We start from the raw sequence: 14,592 nt of genomic DNA, 5'->3' as shown, positions 1-14,592 counted from the left end.
CCGATGCAGAAGATGAGGTGTTCTTCCTCCAGGCGTCTGGTGGTGAGGGAGCGGCGGTGAAGGAGGCCCAGGACCCCCATGTCCTTGGCAGAGTGGGAGGGGGAGTTGAAATGTTGGGCCACGGGGCGGTGTGGTTAATTGGTGCGGGTGTCTCGGAGATGTTCCCTAAAGCGCTCAGCTAGGAGGCAACCAGTCTCCCCAATGTAGAGGAGACCACATCGGGAGCAACGGACACAATAAATGATATTAGTGGATGTGCAGGTGAAACTTTGATGGATGTGGAAGGCTCCTTTGGGGCCTCAGAGGTAGTTAGATTCTAGTGAGGGGATCAAGGGTTATCGGGAGAAGCCAAGAGAATGGGGTTGAGGGACATGTCGTCCATGATCGAATGGCGGAGGAGACTCAGTGGGCCGAAAGGCCTCATTCTGCTTCTATACCTTATGGTCTAAGAAGGTTCCCCGTCCATTCCCAGGCATTGGGCTGCAGACTTGGAGGGACAAAGCGGGAGGAGTGGGTCGAGAACCAAAAGGTCGCAAACTCAGGATGAGGGGTCGGCCATTTTGGAGTGAGATGAGGAATTCCTTCACTTGGAGGGTGGGGGTGCTTTGAAATTCTCAGCCCCCCCAGAGGTTCGATCACTGAGAATATTTGAGGTATCGAGGGACGGTGTGGGGGAAATGATGTCAAGACCAATGATTGGCTGTGGCCTGATTGAGTGACAGAGCAGGCTAGATGGGCTGAAATCGCTTTGGAGGCCACAATATAATCGCTGCCCTATTGGTGTACGCTGAATGCTAACCACTCACTGTACCTCAGGAGGAGCCAAATAGAACCAGTTTAGTTCTGGGAAACTTGGTCAGCATGGACGAGTTGGACCGAAGGGTCAGTTTCCCAATGTATAACTTTATGACTTCCCAAAGCCTGTCCCACCATCTACAAGGCACAAGGCAGGAGGGTGAGGGAATACTCCCCACTTGTCCCTGGATGGGGGCAGCTCCAAAAACACTCGAGAAGCTCGACACCATCCAGGGACAAAGTAACCCCCACATGATGGGAACCACATCCCCACTCCCTCCCTCCCCGCACCGACGCTCAGTAGCGGCAGTGTGTACCAGCTACAAGAGGCGCTGCAGAAACTCATCAAAGACCCTCAGGCAGCACCTTCCAAACCCACGGCCACTTCCATCCAGAAGGTCAAGGGGCAGCAGGTACATGGGAACACCACCCCCCTGCAGGCTCTCCACTCACCATCCTGATTCGGAAATATATCGGCTGTTCCTTCAGTGTGGCTGGGTCAGAATCCTGGAATTCCCTCCCTAAGGGACATTGTGGGGCATCCCACAGCGCACAGACTGCAGCGGTTCAAGAAGGCAGTTCACCCCCACCTTCTCAAGGGGGCAACTAGGGACGGGGTGATAAATACTGGGTCCAGTCAGCGATGTCCTGTGAGAGAATAGAAAGGACCTGAGAAGTTATCAGGGGACTGAGAGAACCCCACTTCACTGTGACATTGACTGTGTTTTAACCTGTGTCCACAATCTGACACCGACCAGACTTGGGAGTAAATTACTGCAGATGCTGAAACACAAACATGCTGCAAATCACAGTGGGTCAGGCAGCACCCATGGAGAGAGAGAGAGCAAGCTAACATTTCAAATCCAGATGACTCTTCATTTATTTGTGTTTTCAGTAACTACCAGATTTGTTTCTTTGAAAAAGCATCCAGCCATTGCTATCTTGTTTGTAATAAAGTCGACCCATTTCAGTAAACCACATGATCTCACCACCCCGTCAACTGCAAGATAAGGATCGAGTGAATGCAGTTTTCTCAGCAGTCTGCACACAAGCACCAGCAGAGGTGTGGAAGTGGATGCAGTGTTTGGATTTTCTGACTCCTCGTGTATTCAGACTGCCACTTGAGATTGCAGCAATTTCGGTTCTTTAACCTGCTGTCAAACCTTCAGTTAGCTGCTCAGTGAAAAACGAGCGGTGTACGTTAGAAATAATATCCAGCAATCTGCGTTTGCAAATGTAAGCAGCAGTCTGTCCTGTGGCGACTAACAGAGATGAGTACTCTCCCACCCAGTCATCGCCCTTTCCATTTGGTCACCACCCACAGTTCAGGATCATTCCTAAAGAGTCGATTCTCTCAAACTTTGAAAATTGTCTGTTTCTGAAAATGTAATATCTATTTGTCTGCCTCTTCCTTCTCTCAGCAAATCTCTGCATTTCTCCTTGTCCAGCTCTCCCTCTTGTCATCTGCTGTATTCTGCCTGGTTGCTTGTCACACACTCTCCCTCTCCCTCTGACTGTCACCCTTAAATCTCTCACTCTACCCCCTGCCCCATCTCCCACCTTCCTTTTTTTTTTGTCCTTGCCTCTCAATATCTCTTACTGAGCCTGGGTCTCTCTCTCTCAGGGAGTCTCTCTCTCTCTCTCTCTCTCTCTGTCTCTGTCTCTGTCTCTCTCTCAGGGAGTCCCTCTCTGTCTCTCTATCTCTATCTCTCTCTCTCTCTGTCTCTCTCTATCTATCTCTCTCTCTCTCTCACACGCACACACACACACACACCCACCTATCTCCCTGCAGATGTTCTCCCAGAGTCCAATGGGACCTTGAGCTGATGGGATGACGTGTGGCAGATGAAGTTTAATTTAGATAAATGTGAGGTGCTGTATTTTGGTTAGGTAAATCAGGGCAGCACATATACACTTAATGATACGGTGGTGGGGAGTGTTGTGAAATGGAGACCTAGCGGTGCGATTACATAGCTCCTTGGAACAGAAGTCTCAGGTAGCCAGGATAGTTAAGGAAGGCATTTGGAATGCTTGCCTTCTTTGGTCAGAGCATTGCGTATAGGCTTTGGGAGGTCACGTTGCAGCTGTTCAGTATATTGGAAAGGCCACAGTTGGAATGCTGTGTTCAATTCTGGTCTCCCTGCTCTAGGAAAGATGTTGTTAAACTTGAAAGGATTCAGAAAAGATTTAGTAGGATATTGCGAGGGATAGAGGAGGGTTTAAGCTACAGGGAGAGGCTGGATAAACTGGGGCTGTTTTCCCTGGAGCGTCGGAGACTGAGGGGTGACCTTCCAGAGGTTTACAAAATCATGAGGGGCACGGATAGGGTGAATTGACAATGTCTTTTCCCTGGGGTGGGGGAGTCCAGAGGGCATAGGTTTAGGGTGAGAGGGGAAAGATATAAAAGGGACCTAAGGGGAAACTATTTAAGAGGCATTTGGATGGGTATATGAATAGGAAGGGTTTGGAGGGATGTGGGGCTAGATTAGGTTGGGATATCTGGTCGGCGTGAACAGGTTGGGCCAAAGGGTCTGTTTCTGTGCTGTACATCTGGAGGACTCTCTGACTCTCCATATTTCTCCCCTCTGTACAGATTAAATGGTTGTTATGAAGCCCTCTCGGGAGGTAGTACATCTGAAGGTTTTGAAGATTTCACAGGAGGAGTGACGGAAATGTATGACCTTCGTAAATCGCCCCATGACCTTTACCAAATTATCGAGAAGGCTCTGGAACGTGGTTCACTCATGGGCTGCTCCATTGACGTAAGCTCAGTTTGGCACCACACCAGGCACCATCAGCATTGACCCTCCAACAGTGCCCACTCCCTCAGCACTGACCCTCCTACAGTGCCCACTCCCTCAGCACTGACCCTCCGACAGTGCCCGCTCCCAGGTGCTGCCCCTCCAGCAGTGCTGACCCTCCGACAGTGCCCGTTCCCTCTGTGCTGACCCTCCGGCAGTGCCCGCTCCCTCGGTGCTGTCCCTCCAGCAGTACTGACCCTCCGGCAGTGCCCGCTCCCTCGGTGCTGACCCTCCGGCAGTGCCCGCTCCCAGGATCTGCCCCTCCAGCAGTGCTGACCCTCCGACAGTGCCTGTTCCCTCAGTGCTGACCCTCCGGCAGTTCCCGTTCCCTCGGTGCTGACCCTCCGGCAGTGCCCGCTCCCTCGGTGCCGACTCTCCGGCAGTGCCCGCTCCCTCGGCACTGACCCTTCAACAGTGCCGCACTCCCTCAGTTGTCCCTTTGAATGAACATTCCTGCAAAATGACCTGATATGTGTAAGTGATGACATTTTCACTAATGATATCTCTTCTTGCCAATACTCAAACATGATGTGGCAGTGCCCATGTTGGACTGGGGTGTACAAAGTTAAAATCACACAACACCAGGTTATAGTCCCACAGGTTTATTTGGAAGCACTAGCTTTCGGAGCGACGCTCCTTTATCGGGTAATTGAATGCTCCAACAATGTGCCTGTTGTTTGATCGTTCTGATGGTCTTTTTACTTTCCCAGATCACCAGCCAGTTCGACATGGAGGCTGTGACGTTCAAGAAGCTGGTCAAAGGTCATGCTTACTCCCTCACTGGTGCCCGGGAGGTCAGTCTGTAAGCCCATTCAGAACGTGTTAGTCAGAAATAAACTGCTTCTCTGTGTGCCCCCTCCCTGTCTCTCGGTGCTGGGTGGGTATTGGTCTCTGTTTGATAGTTCTCTCCCCCCGTGTCCCCCTCCCTGTCTCTCGGTGCTGGGTGGGTATTGGTCTCTGTTTGATGGTTCTCTCCCCCGTGTCCCCCTCCCTGTCTCTCGGTGCTGGGTGGGTATTGGTCTCTGTTTGATGGTTCTCTCCCTCTGTGTCCCCCCTCCCTGTCTCTCAGTGCTGGGTGGGTATTGGTCTCTGTTTGATCGTTCTCTCCCTCTGTGTCCCCCTCCCTGTCTCTCGGTGCTGGGTGGGTATTGGTCTCTGTTTGATCGTTCTCTCCCCCCGTGTCCCCCTCCCTGTCTCTCGGTGCTGGGTGGGTATTGGTCTCTGTTTGATAGTTCTCTCCCCCTGTCCCCCCCTCCCTGTCTCTCGGTGCTGGGTGGGTATTGGTCTCTGTTTGATGGTTCTCCTCTTTTCCAGGTACGTGCCCGGGGAGGTTTGGTTAAACTGGTGCGATTGCGAAATCCCTGGGGGGAGGTGGAGTGGACCGGAGCCTGGAGTGACAGGTCAGTGGATCTCCCTTTCCCTGTCCTTATTTACAAAGTGGCGTAAACATGTCTGGACCAGTTCCAGGAGAAATCTCACAGCTGACCCCCTGGGTGAAAGGTTTGACTCAGCACGGAAGGTTGTATCCTTTGGAAGGAGGAGAGGCAAAGTCTTTGGAAGAGCCAACATCTGGCGTCACTTCCAAATCCGTAACCTCTGACCCCAAGGGCAGCAGATACCATAGGAACATCGCCCTCTCCGATTTCCCTCCTAGCCGCACACCTTCCCGACTTGGAAATATATTGGCCGTCCCTTCAGTGTCGCTGGGTCCAGAATCCTAGAGCTCCCTCCCTAGCGGCAGTATGTGGATATCCCTACAGTGTGGGGACTGCAGCGGTTCAAGAAGGCAGCTCACCACCTCTTCAGGAGGCAGTTAGGGACAGGCTATAAATGCCCCAGCACTGACCCCATCTGGGCTGCCCACATCCTGTGAATTAGTGAAATAGCAATCGACAGGGAGGGTGGTTCCCTCTCATGAGAGAGGCTAGAATGAGGGGGAACAGTTTCAAAGGAAGGTGTCTCGCTCTGAAGACAGAGATGGGGAGAATTTATTTTCCATCCCTGACGGTCACGAGAGTGTGGAAGCCCCTTCCTCTGGGTCACTGAATCCTTTTAAGATCGATAGGTTCTCAACTGATGACGAGTTAACAGGAATCAGCAGCTGTGTGGAGTTGAGGCTAGTTTTATTGACCATGACCCTTTTGGAACGGCCCACTCTTCGTCAACGGGGAACTTTTTTTCGTCGGTTCCTGATTAACTTTGAACTTTAACTTCTGGCCTCAAAAAGTGCCTCCTTCCTTCAGACGAACGTGGGCGAGACAGTGTGGGGTCAGGACCTGGGATCAGGCCTGGGGCCTGGTAATGGGCAAACATTTTCCAAGTGCAACATTCTCCTAATGTCCCCCCTCGGGTTATAGAGTCATAGAGATGGTCCAGTTTGTCCACGCCAACCAGATATCCTAAATTCATCTACAGAGGAGCCTCGAATATCCAGCATTCGATTATCCAAATTTCGGATTATCCGAACAAGATCACAAGGTCCTGATGCTTGGCTAAACTGTAATTTAGCGTTTGATTATTCAGACAAAATATTCCCCGCCCATGTCATTCGGATAATCAAGGTTCCTCTGTAGCCCCACCTGCCAGCACCCGGCCCATATCCCTCCAAACCCTTCCTATTCATATACCCATCCAGATGCCTCTTCAATGTTGTCATTGTACCAGCCTCCACCACCTCCTCTGGCAACTCATTCCATACACGTACCACCCTCTGCGTGAAAAAGATATCCCTCTTAAATCTTACCCTTTTGACCCTAAACCTATGCCCCTCTAGTTTTGGACTCCCCCACCCCTGGGAAAAGACCTTGTCTATTTACCCTATCCATGCCCCTCATGATTTTATAAACCTCTATAAGGTCACCCCTCAGCCTCCCAGGCTCCAGGGAAAACAGTCCCAGCCTGTTCACCCTCTCCCTGTCGCTCAAACCCTCAAAGCTTGGGAATTTTTCCGGATTCTCTTTAATCCGTGGCCTTCTGGTAACCACCCCTTCTGCTGCTTGATCCAGCAGTCCCCTTTCAGATTCTCGATTCAGTCTCCCCCCTGAACCATAAGTGCTGGCCTAGCTAGTGACAGCCACTGCCTGTCAATTAATAAAAACAAATACAAACTCTGTTCTCTACTGTTTGTGTCACAGTTTCAGAATTCCTTACTGCACTAACTTGTTTCCAGGCTACACTCTCCTTGGTTGTCTGGTGACACAGCGTGTTACAGTTAAACCTTTCTGAGGGCTGAGTCTTCCAGACTAGGTCTGTACAGTGCAGGCCTGTGGGAATCCTGATGCCAAGCTTTGCAAAGTGCAACCTTTTTTTAATCTTCGGTTACGGGCGTCACCTAATGAGCCCAGCAACGTATCGCCCATCCCTCATTGCCCCTAGAGAAGGTGGTCTGAGCAGACTACAGCCTGGAGGTGCTCTGGCCTGCATGGTGCAGATAGAACCGCCCATACTAACTGTGTCTAATTAATAAGACTTGCATTGAAAGAAAATTAATGAAAAAAATTCTTCCCTGCCATTATGAGACTGCTGAATGGACCTCTCTAACTTCAAATGATGTTGATCTGTCTTTGAGCATCTCCAGCGCGTGTATAACCTGTCTGCCTCACTCTGTCTAAACACCTCTGTCTTGTTTGCTTTGATCTGCTCACAAAACACTGCTTTGCACTGTACTCAGGTACACATGACTACAATAAATCCAATCAAATTAACAGCCATTAAGAAGAAAATTCTGATCCTTAACCAGTATGGTGACAATTCCAACAAAGCTTTATCTCCTTTGGGAGTTATAGACCCCATACCCATGGTGTTGTACGGTTAGAATGGACTCCCACTGTATTGCCTCCAGGACTGAGCACGTCCCCTCCAGGTGAGGACCAGCGAACTGTTTATAAATATTCAGAATCATTTTGTTTTAACTTGTCCACAGGAGGTGGGTGTTGCTGGTGAGACTGACCTTTACTCACAGATATAGAGAGGCAGGGAGGGAATGCCTGAGTTAAAGGTGTAAGAGGACAGAGCTTGGGGATTTAACGATCGACAGGTCATGACCTGAACCTTCCTTCGTGGATTTAGTCAAAGACCTTCAACTACTCTAGAGAAACTCCAGAGGTTGGCAGAAGTCAGCGTGACACTGTCCAAGGTTAGCACTCAGTGGCAGAAGCATTTTTAACAGCACTGTCCGACAGAGCGGCACTCCCTCAGCGTTGACCCTCCAACAGTGCCCGCTCCCTTCGTGCTGACCCTCCGACAGTGCGGCACTCCCTCAGCGCTGACCCTCCGACAGTGCGGCACTCCCTCAGCGCTGACCCTCCGACAGTGCGGCACTCCCTCAGCGCTGACCCTCGGACAGTGCGGCACTCCCTCAGCGCTGACCCTCCGACAGTGCGGCACTCCCTCAGCGCTGACCCTCCGACAGTGCGGCACTCCCTCAGCGCTGACCCTCCGACAGTGCGGCACTCCCTCAGCGCTGACCCTCCGACAGTGCGGCACTCCCTCAGCGCTGACCCTCCGACAGTGCGGCACTCCCTCAGCGCTGACCCTCCGACAGTGCGGCACTCCCTCAGCGCTGACCCTCCGACAGTGCGGCACTCCCTCAGCGCTGACCCTCCGACAGTGCGGCACTCCCTCAGCGCTGACCCTCCGACAGTGCGGCACTCCCTCAGCGCTGACCCTCCGACAGTGCGGCACTCCCTCAGCGCTGACCCTCCGACAGTGCGGCACTCCCTCAGCGCTGACCCTCCGACAGTGCGGCACTCCCTCAGCGCTGACCCTCCGACAGTGCGGCACTCCCTCAGCGCTGACCCTCCGACAGTGCGGCACTCCCTCAGCGCTGACCCTCCGACAGTGCGGCACTCCCTCAGCGCTGACCCTCCGACAGTGCGGCACTCCCTCAGCGCTGACCCTCCGACAGTGCGGCACTCCCTCAGCGCTGACCCTCCGACAGTGCGGCACTCCCTCAGCGCTGACCCTCCGACAGTGCGGCACTCCCTCAGCGCTGACCCTCCGACAGTGCGGCACTCCCTCAGCGCTGACCCTCCGACAGTGCGGCACTCCCTCAGCGCTGACCCTCCGACAGTGCGGCACTCCCTCAGCGCTGACCCTCCGACAGTGCGGCACTCCCTCAGCGCTGACCCTCTGACCGTGCGGCACTCCCTCAGCGCTGACCCTCTGACCGTGCGGCACTCCCTCAGCGCTGACCCTCTGACCGTGCGGCACTCCCTCAGCGCTGACCCTCCGACAGTGTGGTACTCCCTCAGCGCTGGCCCTTCGACCGAGCAGCCGACCCTCAGTACTAAAGGTAAAGTCACTTTTTTTCTACTGGACTCTAGGGCTGTTCTGTTACTCGAGAGAAAGTGATGGTTAATCAGAGGGTCACTGTGCCTCAGGTGAAGGGGAGCCCTTTATGGTAACATCAGCCTGAGTGAGCACTGAACCCATGCTGCTGGCATCATTGTGCATGACAAACCAGCCATCCTGTGCTAACCGAGCTCTCTCTTCTAACCTCACCCACTACCCAGTGTTCTATCACCAACTATCGGCCTGGTGTATGGGGCCTCAGACTCACAACTAACCAAGGGGAGTCAGTTTCCTACTTGGGACATGGGCATCCTTGGCATTGCTGCCCTGGCGAAGATGGTGAGAACTTCTGCAGTCTAGATGCTGTCCAGACACCAGTGCAGTGCCTTGAGGGAGGGAGTTGCGGGATTCTGTCCCAGCGACACTGAAGGAACGGCCGGTATATTTCCAAGTCGGGATGGTGAGGGGAACCTGCTGGGGGTGGCCTTCCCTCGCTGACTGAGGTCGATGACTGGGGATTGTTTATAAACTGCTCTTGTTTCTCCTGCAGGTCGAGTGAATGGAACAGTGTGGACTCCTCGGACTGCAGCTCGATGAGAATAAAGCTGGAGGACGGCGAGTTCTGGTGAGTACAGTTGGCGGATTCCCAACTCGGCCCTGAGTTATCATGGCTCCTGCTGCCCTGTCAGTCCCCCCATCGAACACTTCCCAGGACAGAGACAGATACAGAGTAAAGCTGCCTCTACACTGTCCCCCCATCAAACACTCCCAGGTCAGGGACAGCATGGGGTTAGATACAGAATAAAGCTCCTGTTAAACTGTCCCCCCATCAAACACTCCCAGATCAGGGACAGCACAGGGTTAGATACAGAGTAAAGCTCCCTCTACACTGTCCCCCCATCATGCACTCCCAGATCAGGGACAGCACAGGGTTAGATACAGAGTAAAACTCCCCCGACGCTGTCCCACCCTTCCAGGACAGGGACAGCACGGGGTTAGGTCTAACTCTGCTTGGAGGAATGAGTTAGATTAGATTAGATTACTTAGTGTGGAAACAGGCCCTTCGGCCCAACAAGTCCATGCCGTTCCGCCGAAGTGCAACCCACCCAGACCCACTCCCCTACATTTATCCCTTCACCTAACACTACGGGCAATTTAGCATGGCCAATCCACCCTAACCTGCACATTTTTGGACTGTGGGAGGAAACCGGAGCACCCAGAGGAAACCCACGCAGACACGGGGAGAATGTGCAAACTCCACACAGTTAGTCGCCTGAGGGGGGAATTGAACCCGGGTCTCTGGTGCTGTGAGGCAGCAGTGCTAACCACTGTGCCACCGTGCCGCCCATAAGTTGTGAGAGGGGCGGGTCTGATGGGCCTGTTTACTTAGCCACCCTTGTACAGATCACCCAGCAGCTCAGGAGGGAGCTGTCTGGTCCTGGTTCAGTGCCTGGACCTTCCTCTGGCACATGTACAGGAGCTTTCATGAGAGTGTAGCTGGGGCCTGCACTCCGTGTGGACATCGCTGGCTGTTGCGTGTTTGCGACGAGGGACTCTGAGGGTGGATTGTGGAGGTTCGGGGCCTGTCCTCCATTGGAGATTGAGCCCGCAGACTCCGGAGGTTAGATCAATACGAGGTGATGGTATCAGAGAGTTGGGTAGTGGAGATGTCCGAAGGAGGTGCCAAGGACTGGGATGTTTTACACTGAAGCGTCGGAGGCTGAGGGGGGTTTATAAAATCAGGAGGGGGTACAGATAGGGTTAACGGTAGGTAGCTTCTCTCCAGATTTCAAAACTAGGGCACACATTGTTAAACTGAGAGGAAAAAGATTTTAAAAAAGACACGAGGGGCAACTTTTCTTACACAGAGAGTGGAATGAATTTCTGAGGACATGGTGGATGTGGGCACTGTTGCAATGTTTAAAAAGCATTTGGATAAGGACCTGGATAGGAAAGGGTTTGGAGGGATATGGGCCAGGAGCAGGCAGGTGGGACTGGATTAGTTTGGGATGATGGGCAGCAGGGACTGGTTGGGCCGAAGGGTCTGTTTCCGTGCTCTCTGACTGAGGGTCACAGGGAGCTGGGATAAGTGAGACGAAGCCTTTCTCTCTCAGCATTAGGAATCTCTGGATCAGTCACCAGATGTGTGCAAGGCCGGGATCTGTAGCGTCAGGGGATTGAGGGATGATCCGCCGATGCCCAGTCGAGTGGTGGTGGTGGTCTTTGAGGGAATGAAAAGCCTCCCATATTAACCTTTTCCACACGTTCTCCCCCCTCTACAGGATGTCCTTTGGTGACTTCCTCAGAGAATTCAACCGCTTGGAAATTTGCAACCTGACGCCGGATACTCTGAAATCGGAAACGATCTGCAATTGGAGCACCTCTCTGTACGAGGGCTCCTGGAGGCGTGGGAGCACCGCTGGAGGCTGCCGGAATTATCCAGGTATCCCCGGAGATCGGCGACTCCCTGCCAACAGACCCGCCTGTCTCTGAGGCCCGGCGCTACCCACCCTGACCCCGTGTCCTCGCTTCCCTGCTCGCCATCCCCTCGGGATCCGCTGCCTGGAGAGCATTCTCCCAGCCTCTCCCAAAACCCGATTGGGAAAACCGTCCCGATCCTCAAACGTGACCTCAGCCTCTACACCTGTCTTGTGGACCTTGTCGGAAGCCCTTGCATAGCTGCTTTCCGGAACATTCCGCTTTGGTTTCAGTTTCTCCGGCAGAATTCAGCTTTTCCTGTCCCTTGTTTTCTGAGCCCCTCACGTTTAACGTTCCGTCAAAGACCCCGTGTACGGGACACAGAGAGAAACTGGGGCTGAGGCCTCCATCTCCTTGGGCCTACTCAGCCTCCATTTTCCTGCCCGTTCCCCGAGAGACGGAAAATGTATCTAATCCCAGCCCAGAATATATTTAACGATGGACCCCGTGAGAAAATTCTAGGAATTTCTCCACCGCATGACTGAAGAAATGACCCTCCCCCTCATCTTGAGACTGTATCACCCTCACACCCATATTCTAGATTCCCTAGAGCTAGGGCAAACACTCTCTCTACCTCTACCTTGTCCGAGCCCCGTCAGAATCCTGTCTGTCTCAGTGTGATCACCTCCCATTCCCCTAAACTCCAGGGAATATCAGCCTCTCCTGGGGGCCTTCTCTCTCTCTCCGGCCTTCTTGCATCGAATCCCTCCACAACTGCTGACAGTCCGTGTCCGCCTCACCTCTTCCACCCGCTCCTCATTTTAAACGTTTCTGGCGCGCGGCCCCCAAACGTTTGCCGTTTCTGTCTGACCCCGGCCTGGTTCGGCTGGTTCTTAAAGCGGATCCTGACTGGATCAGCTGGCTGGGCGAAACTGGATCCCTTCCCTACGGTCGATTAGCTATCCTACAGTGTGGAAACAGGCCCTTCGGCCCAACAAGTCCACACTGACCCTCCAAAGAGTAACCCACCCAGACCCATTTCCTTACCCTATATTTAAATCTGACTAATGCACCTAACACTACGGGCAATTCCCCGTGGCCAATTCACCCTGATCTGCACATCTTTGGATTGTGGGAAGAAACTGGAGCACCCGGAGGAAACCCATACAGTGCTGGGGAGAAGGTGCAAACTCTACACAGACAGTCGTTGAGGTGGGAATTGAACCCGGGTCCCTGGCACGGGTTAGCAGTGCTAACCACTGAGCTGCCCATTCTTGACTTGATTCTTGGGTTGGCTGTTCTCAAAAGCGTCGAGTGTGTGGTGCAGTCTGAACCCATTCCACGGTGGTTCTCACAGCTCCTGGCATCACTCTGCCCTCTACATGGTACCCCACCCTTGGCAAGGTCTCTGACAAACTGCACATAAGAGAGAGAGAGAGAGAGACAGAGATCGATTGATCGACCATTTGATCGATCTATGGTCTTTGGTGCTCCTTGTATTGTACGTCCCATGGGATGTGGGTGTGCAGATTAGGCCCAGTTTTCGTTCATTATCCCTAAGCCAACACAGTGGCTCTCCAGACCTACTTCACAGTCGGCCACAGTCAGGCTGTGGGGTCTGGAGTCACGTGTAGGCCCCGACTGAGTAATGGCGGCCAATTGCCTTCGAACTGGCCCAGCTTCTCCAACCCACCGTTCATAAAGAAACTTGCTCACTCGCACCCGGGACGGTCCAAATCAATCTCCCTCCCCAGCCTCTCGGGGACTCTCCCCTCCTTCCCAAAGGGATGGGGGCCAGACTACGGTACTGTCGCTGAGAGTGACCCAGAACTGTATTAACCGTTCAGCGAAACATTCACTCCCTCCCTCTCCAGCTCTCTGCTGCTCCGGGACTCTGTCTCTCTATTCACATCCTCAAACTCGAATTCCAAATCGATGGGAAGGATTAGGCCCAGGATCTGAGCTTTATGAAGGGTGTTGTTGTATCTGGAATACAAGGCAGTCCTAGAGTGCCTTCTCTTCAATGGGACGTAATCCATGATGGAAACCGTACTGTGTCTGTGAGCTCAGTATTGATTGTTCCTCACTGGGAGAACACTCTCTCTGTGGTCTTTCGACTTGGAAGGCGTTACCGTTTCTCACTCGGTCATTCCTCCGGGAGCTTTCAGAATCCATTAGCTTTAATTAATCCGCTCCCAGTGTCCCCGGGCTGTCAGCGCCAATCTGAAATGTTCTTTTCTCACTCGTCTTGCGTGGAATGGTTATGACCCTTCATTCAACACCCCTCCCTGCCATCTCTCCCAACACCCCTCCCCTCACCCGCATAGTATGTCGCTAATACCCCTTGCCTAGCCCCAAACCTCCCCCATCTCTGCCTACTCCCCTCTGACATCCTCCTCCATCCCTGTTCTCCACTCCCCTCCCACCCTGACCCATGTTCAGGCCCTCTCCCCTCCCTGTGCTGAGGGTTACCTGGAGTTGGAGGGGTTGGGGGGGGGGGAAGCGCGAGGAGTGAGGCGAATGCAGAAGGGTTTTCCCTTTTACTGACGGCGGTGGCTGCTGTTGCTGTTGTTGTTGTTCCCCTCGCCCACCCCCAGCCACGTTCTGGATAAACCCCCAGTTTAAGATTGAACTGAAGGAAGAGGATGACGACCGGGTGGGAACAGAACCCGGCTGCAGCTTCCTAGTCGCCCTGATGCAGAAAGATCGTCGCAAACTCCGCACCGCGGGCAGGGACATGGAGACCATCGGCTTTGCCATCTACGAGGTGGGCACAGGGCAGTGTTGGCGGTGAGCAGAGGGGTGACTCCCACTGGGAGGGAGGGGGTGAGGTGGGTGAAGGATTGTTGGGCTCTGGGGCGGGGGGAGTCTCAGAGCCGATGACAGATTGCTCGTCCTTAGATTTTTCTATCTCTCTCTCTTTCTCTCTCTCTCTCACCCCCCTGAAGGTTGAGGAGGTGGCGGCAACACTCAGTGGGCCAGCTGTTTGACTGCCGGAGGCATCACAGCTCAGCTCCTTGCTTGACCCTGCTTCCTTCCTCACCACAGACCCCCACCTCATCACTGCCTCAGGGACCAGTGGATGGGGAGGGGGAGCTGCTGTAAGAGTGTGACTGGGATTGGGGGGGTGGGGGATGTCGATAAGGGATGGAGCTGGAGTATAATGGAGAGGTACGTGGTTCCAGTGTGAACAGCAGCGAGGTCACAGAGGGGCTGACTGGTCTGGTCCCCAGGGGTTGACACGCACACTCACACTCTCTCACACACAAACACACACACACACACA

The 14,592-nt window shown here is 53.5% G+C and overlaps 1 protein-coding gene across 1 annotated transcript in view; it reads left to right on the top strand.

The window, feature by feature from the left end:
* Positions 1-14,592, top strand: part of LOC122543979 (calpain-1 catalytic subunit-like) — a 33,708-nt gene that overhangs the window by 5,065 nt on the left and 14,051 nt on the right. The window contains exons 4-9 of the mRNA XM_043682988.1: positions 3,389-3,557; positions 4,307-4,390; positions 4,911-4,996; positions 9,439-9,513; positions 11,171-11,331; positions 13,904-14,073. Coding sequence (XP_043538923.1) covers positions 3,389-3,557; positions 4,307-4,390; positions 4,911-4,996; positions 9,439-9,513; positions 11,171-11,331; positions 13,904-14,073 — 745 coding nt within the window. The remainder of the gene's footprint in view (positions 1-3,388; positions 3,558-4,306; positions 4,391-4,910; positions 4,997-9,438; positions 9,514-11,170; positions 11,332-13,903; positions 14,074-14,592) is intronic.

The sequence above is a fragment of the Chiloscyllium plagiosum genome, chromosome 45 (assembly GCF_004010195.1).
Source record: "Chiloscyllium plagiosum isolate BGI_BamShark_2017 chromosome 45, ASM401019v2, whole genome shotgun sequence".
In the NCBI taxonomy this organism is placed as follows: Eukaryota; Metazoa; Chordata; class Chondrichthyes; order Orectolobiformes; family Hemiscylliidae; genus Chiloscyllium; species Chiloscyllium plagiosum.
This window is presented reverse-complemented; position numbering and strand designations above follow the sequence as displayed.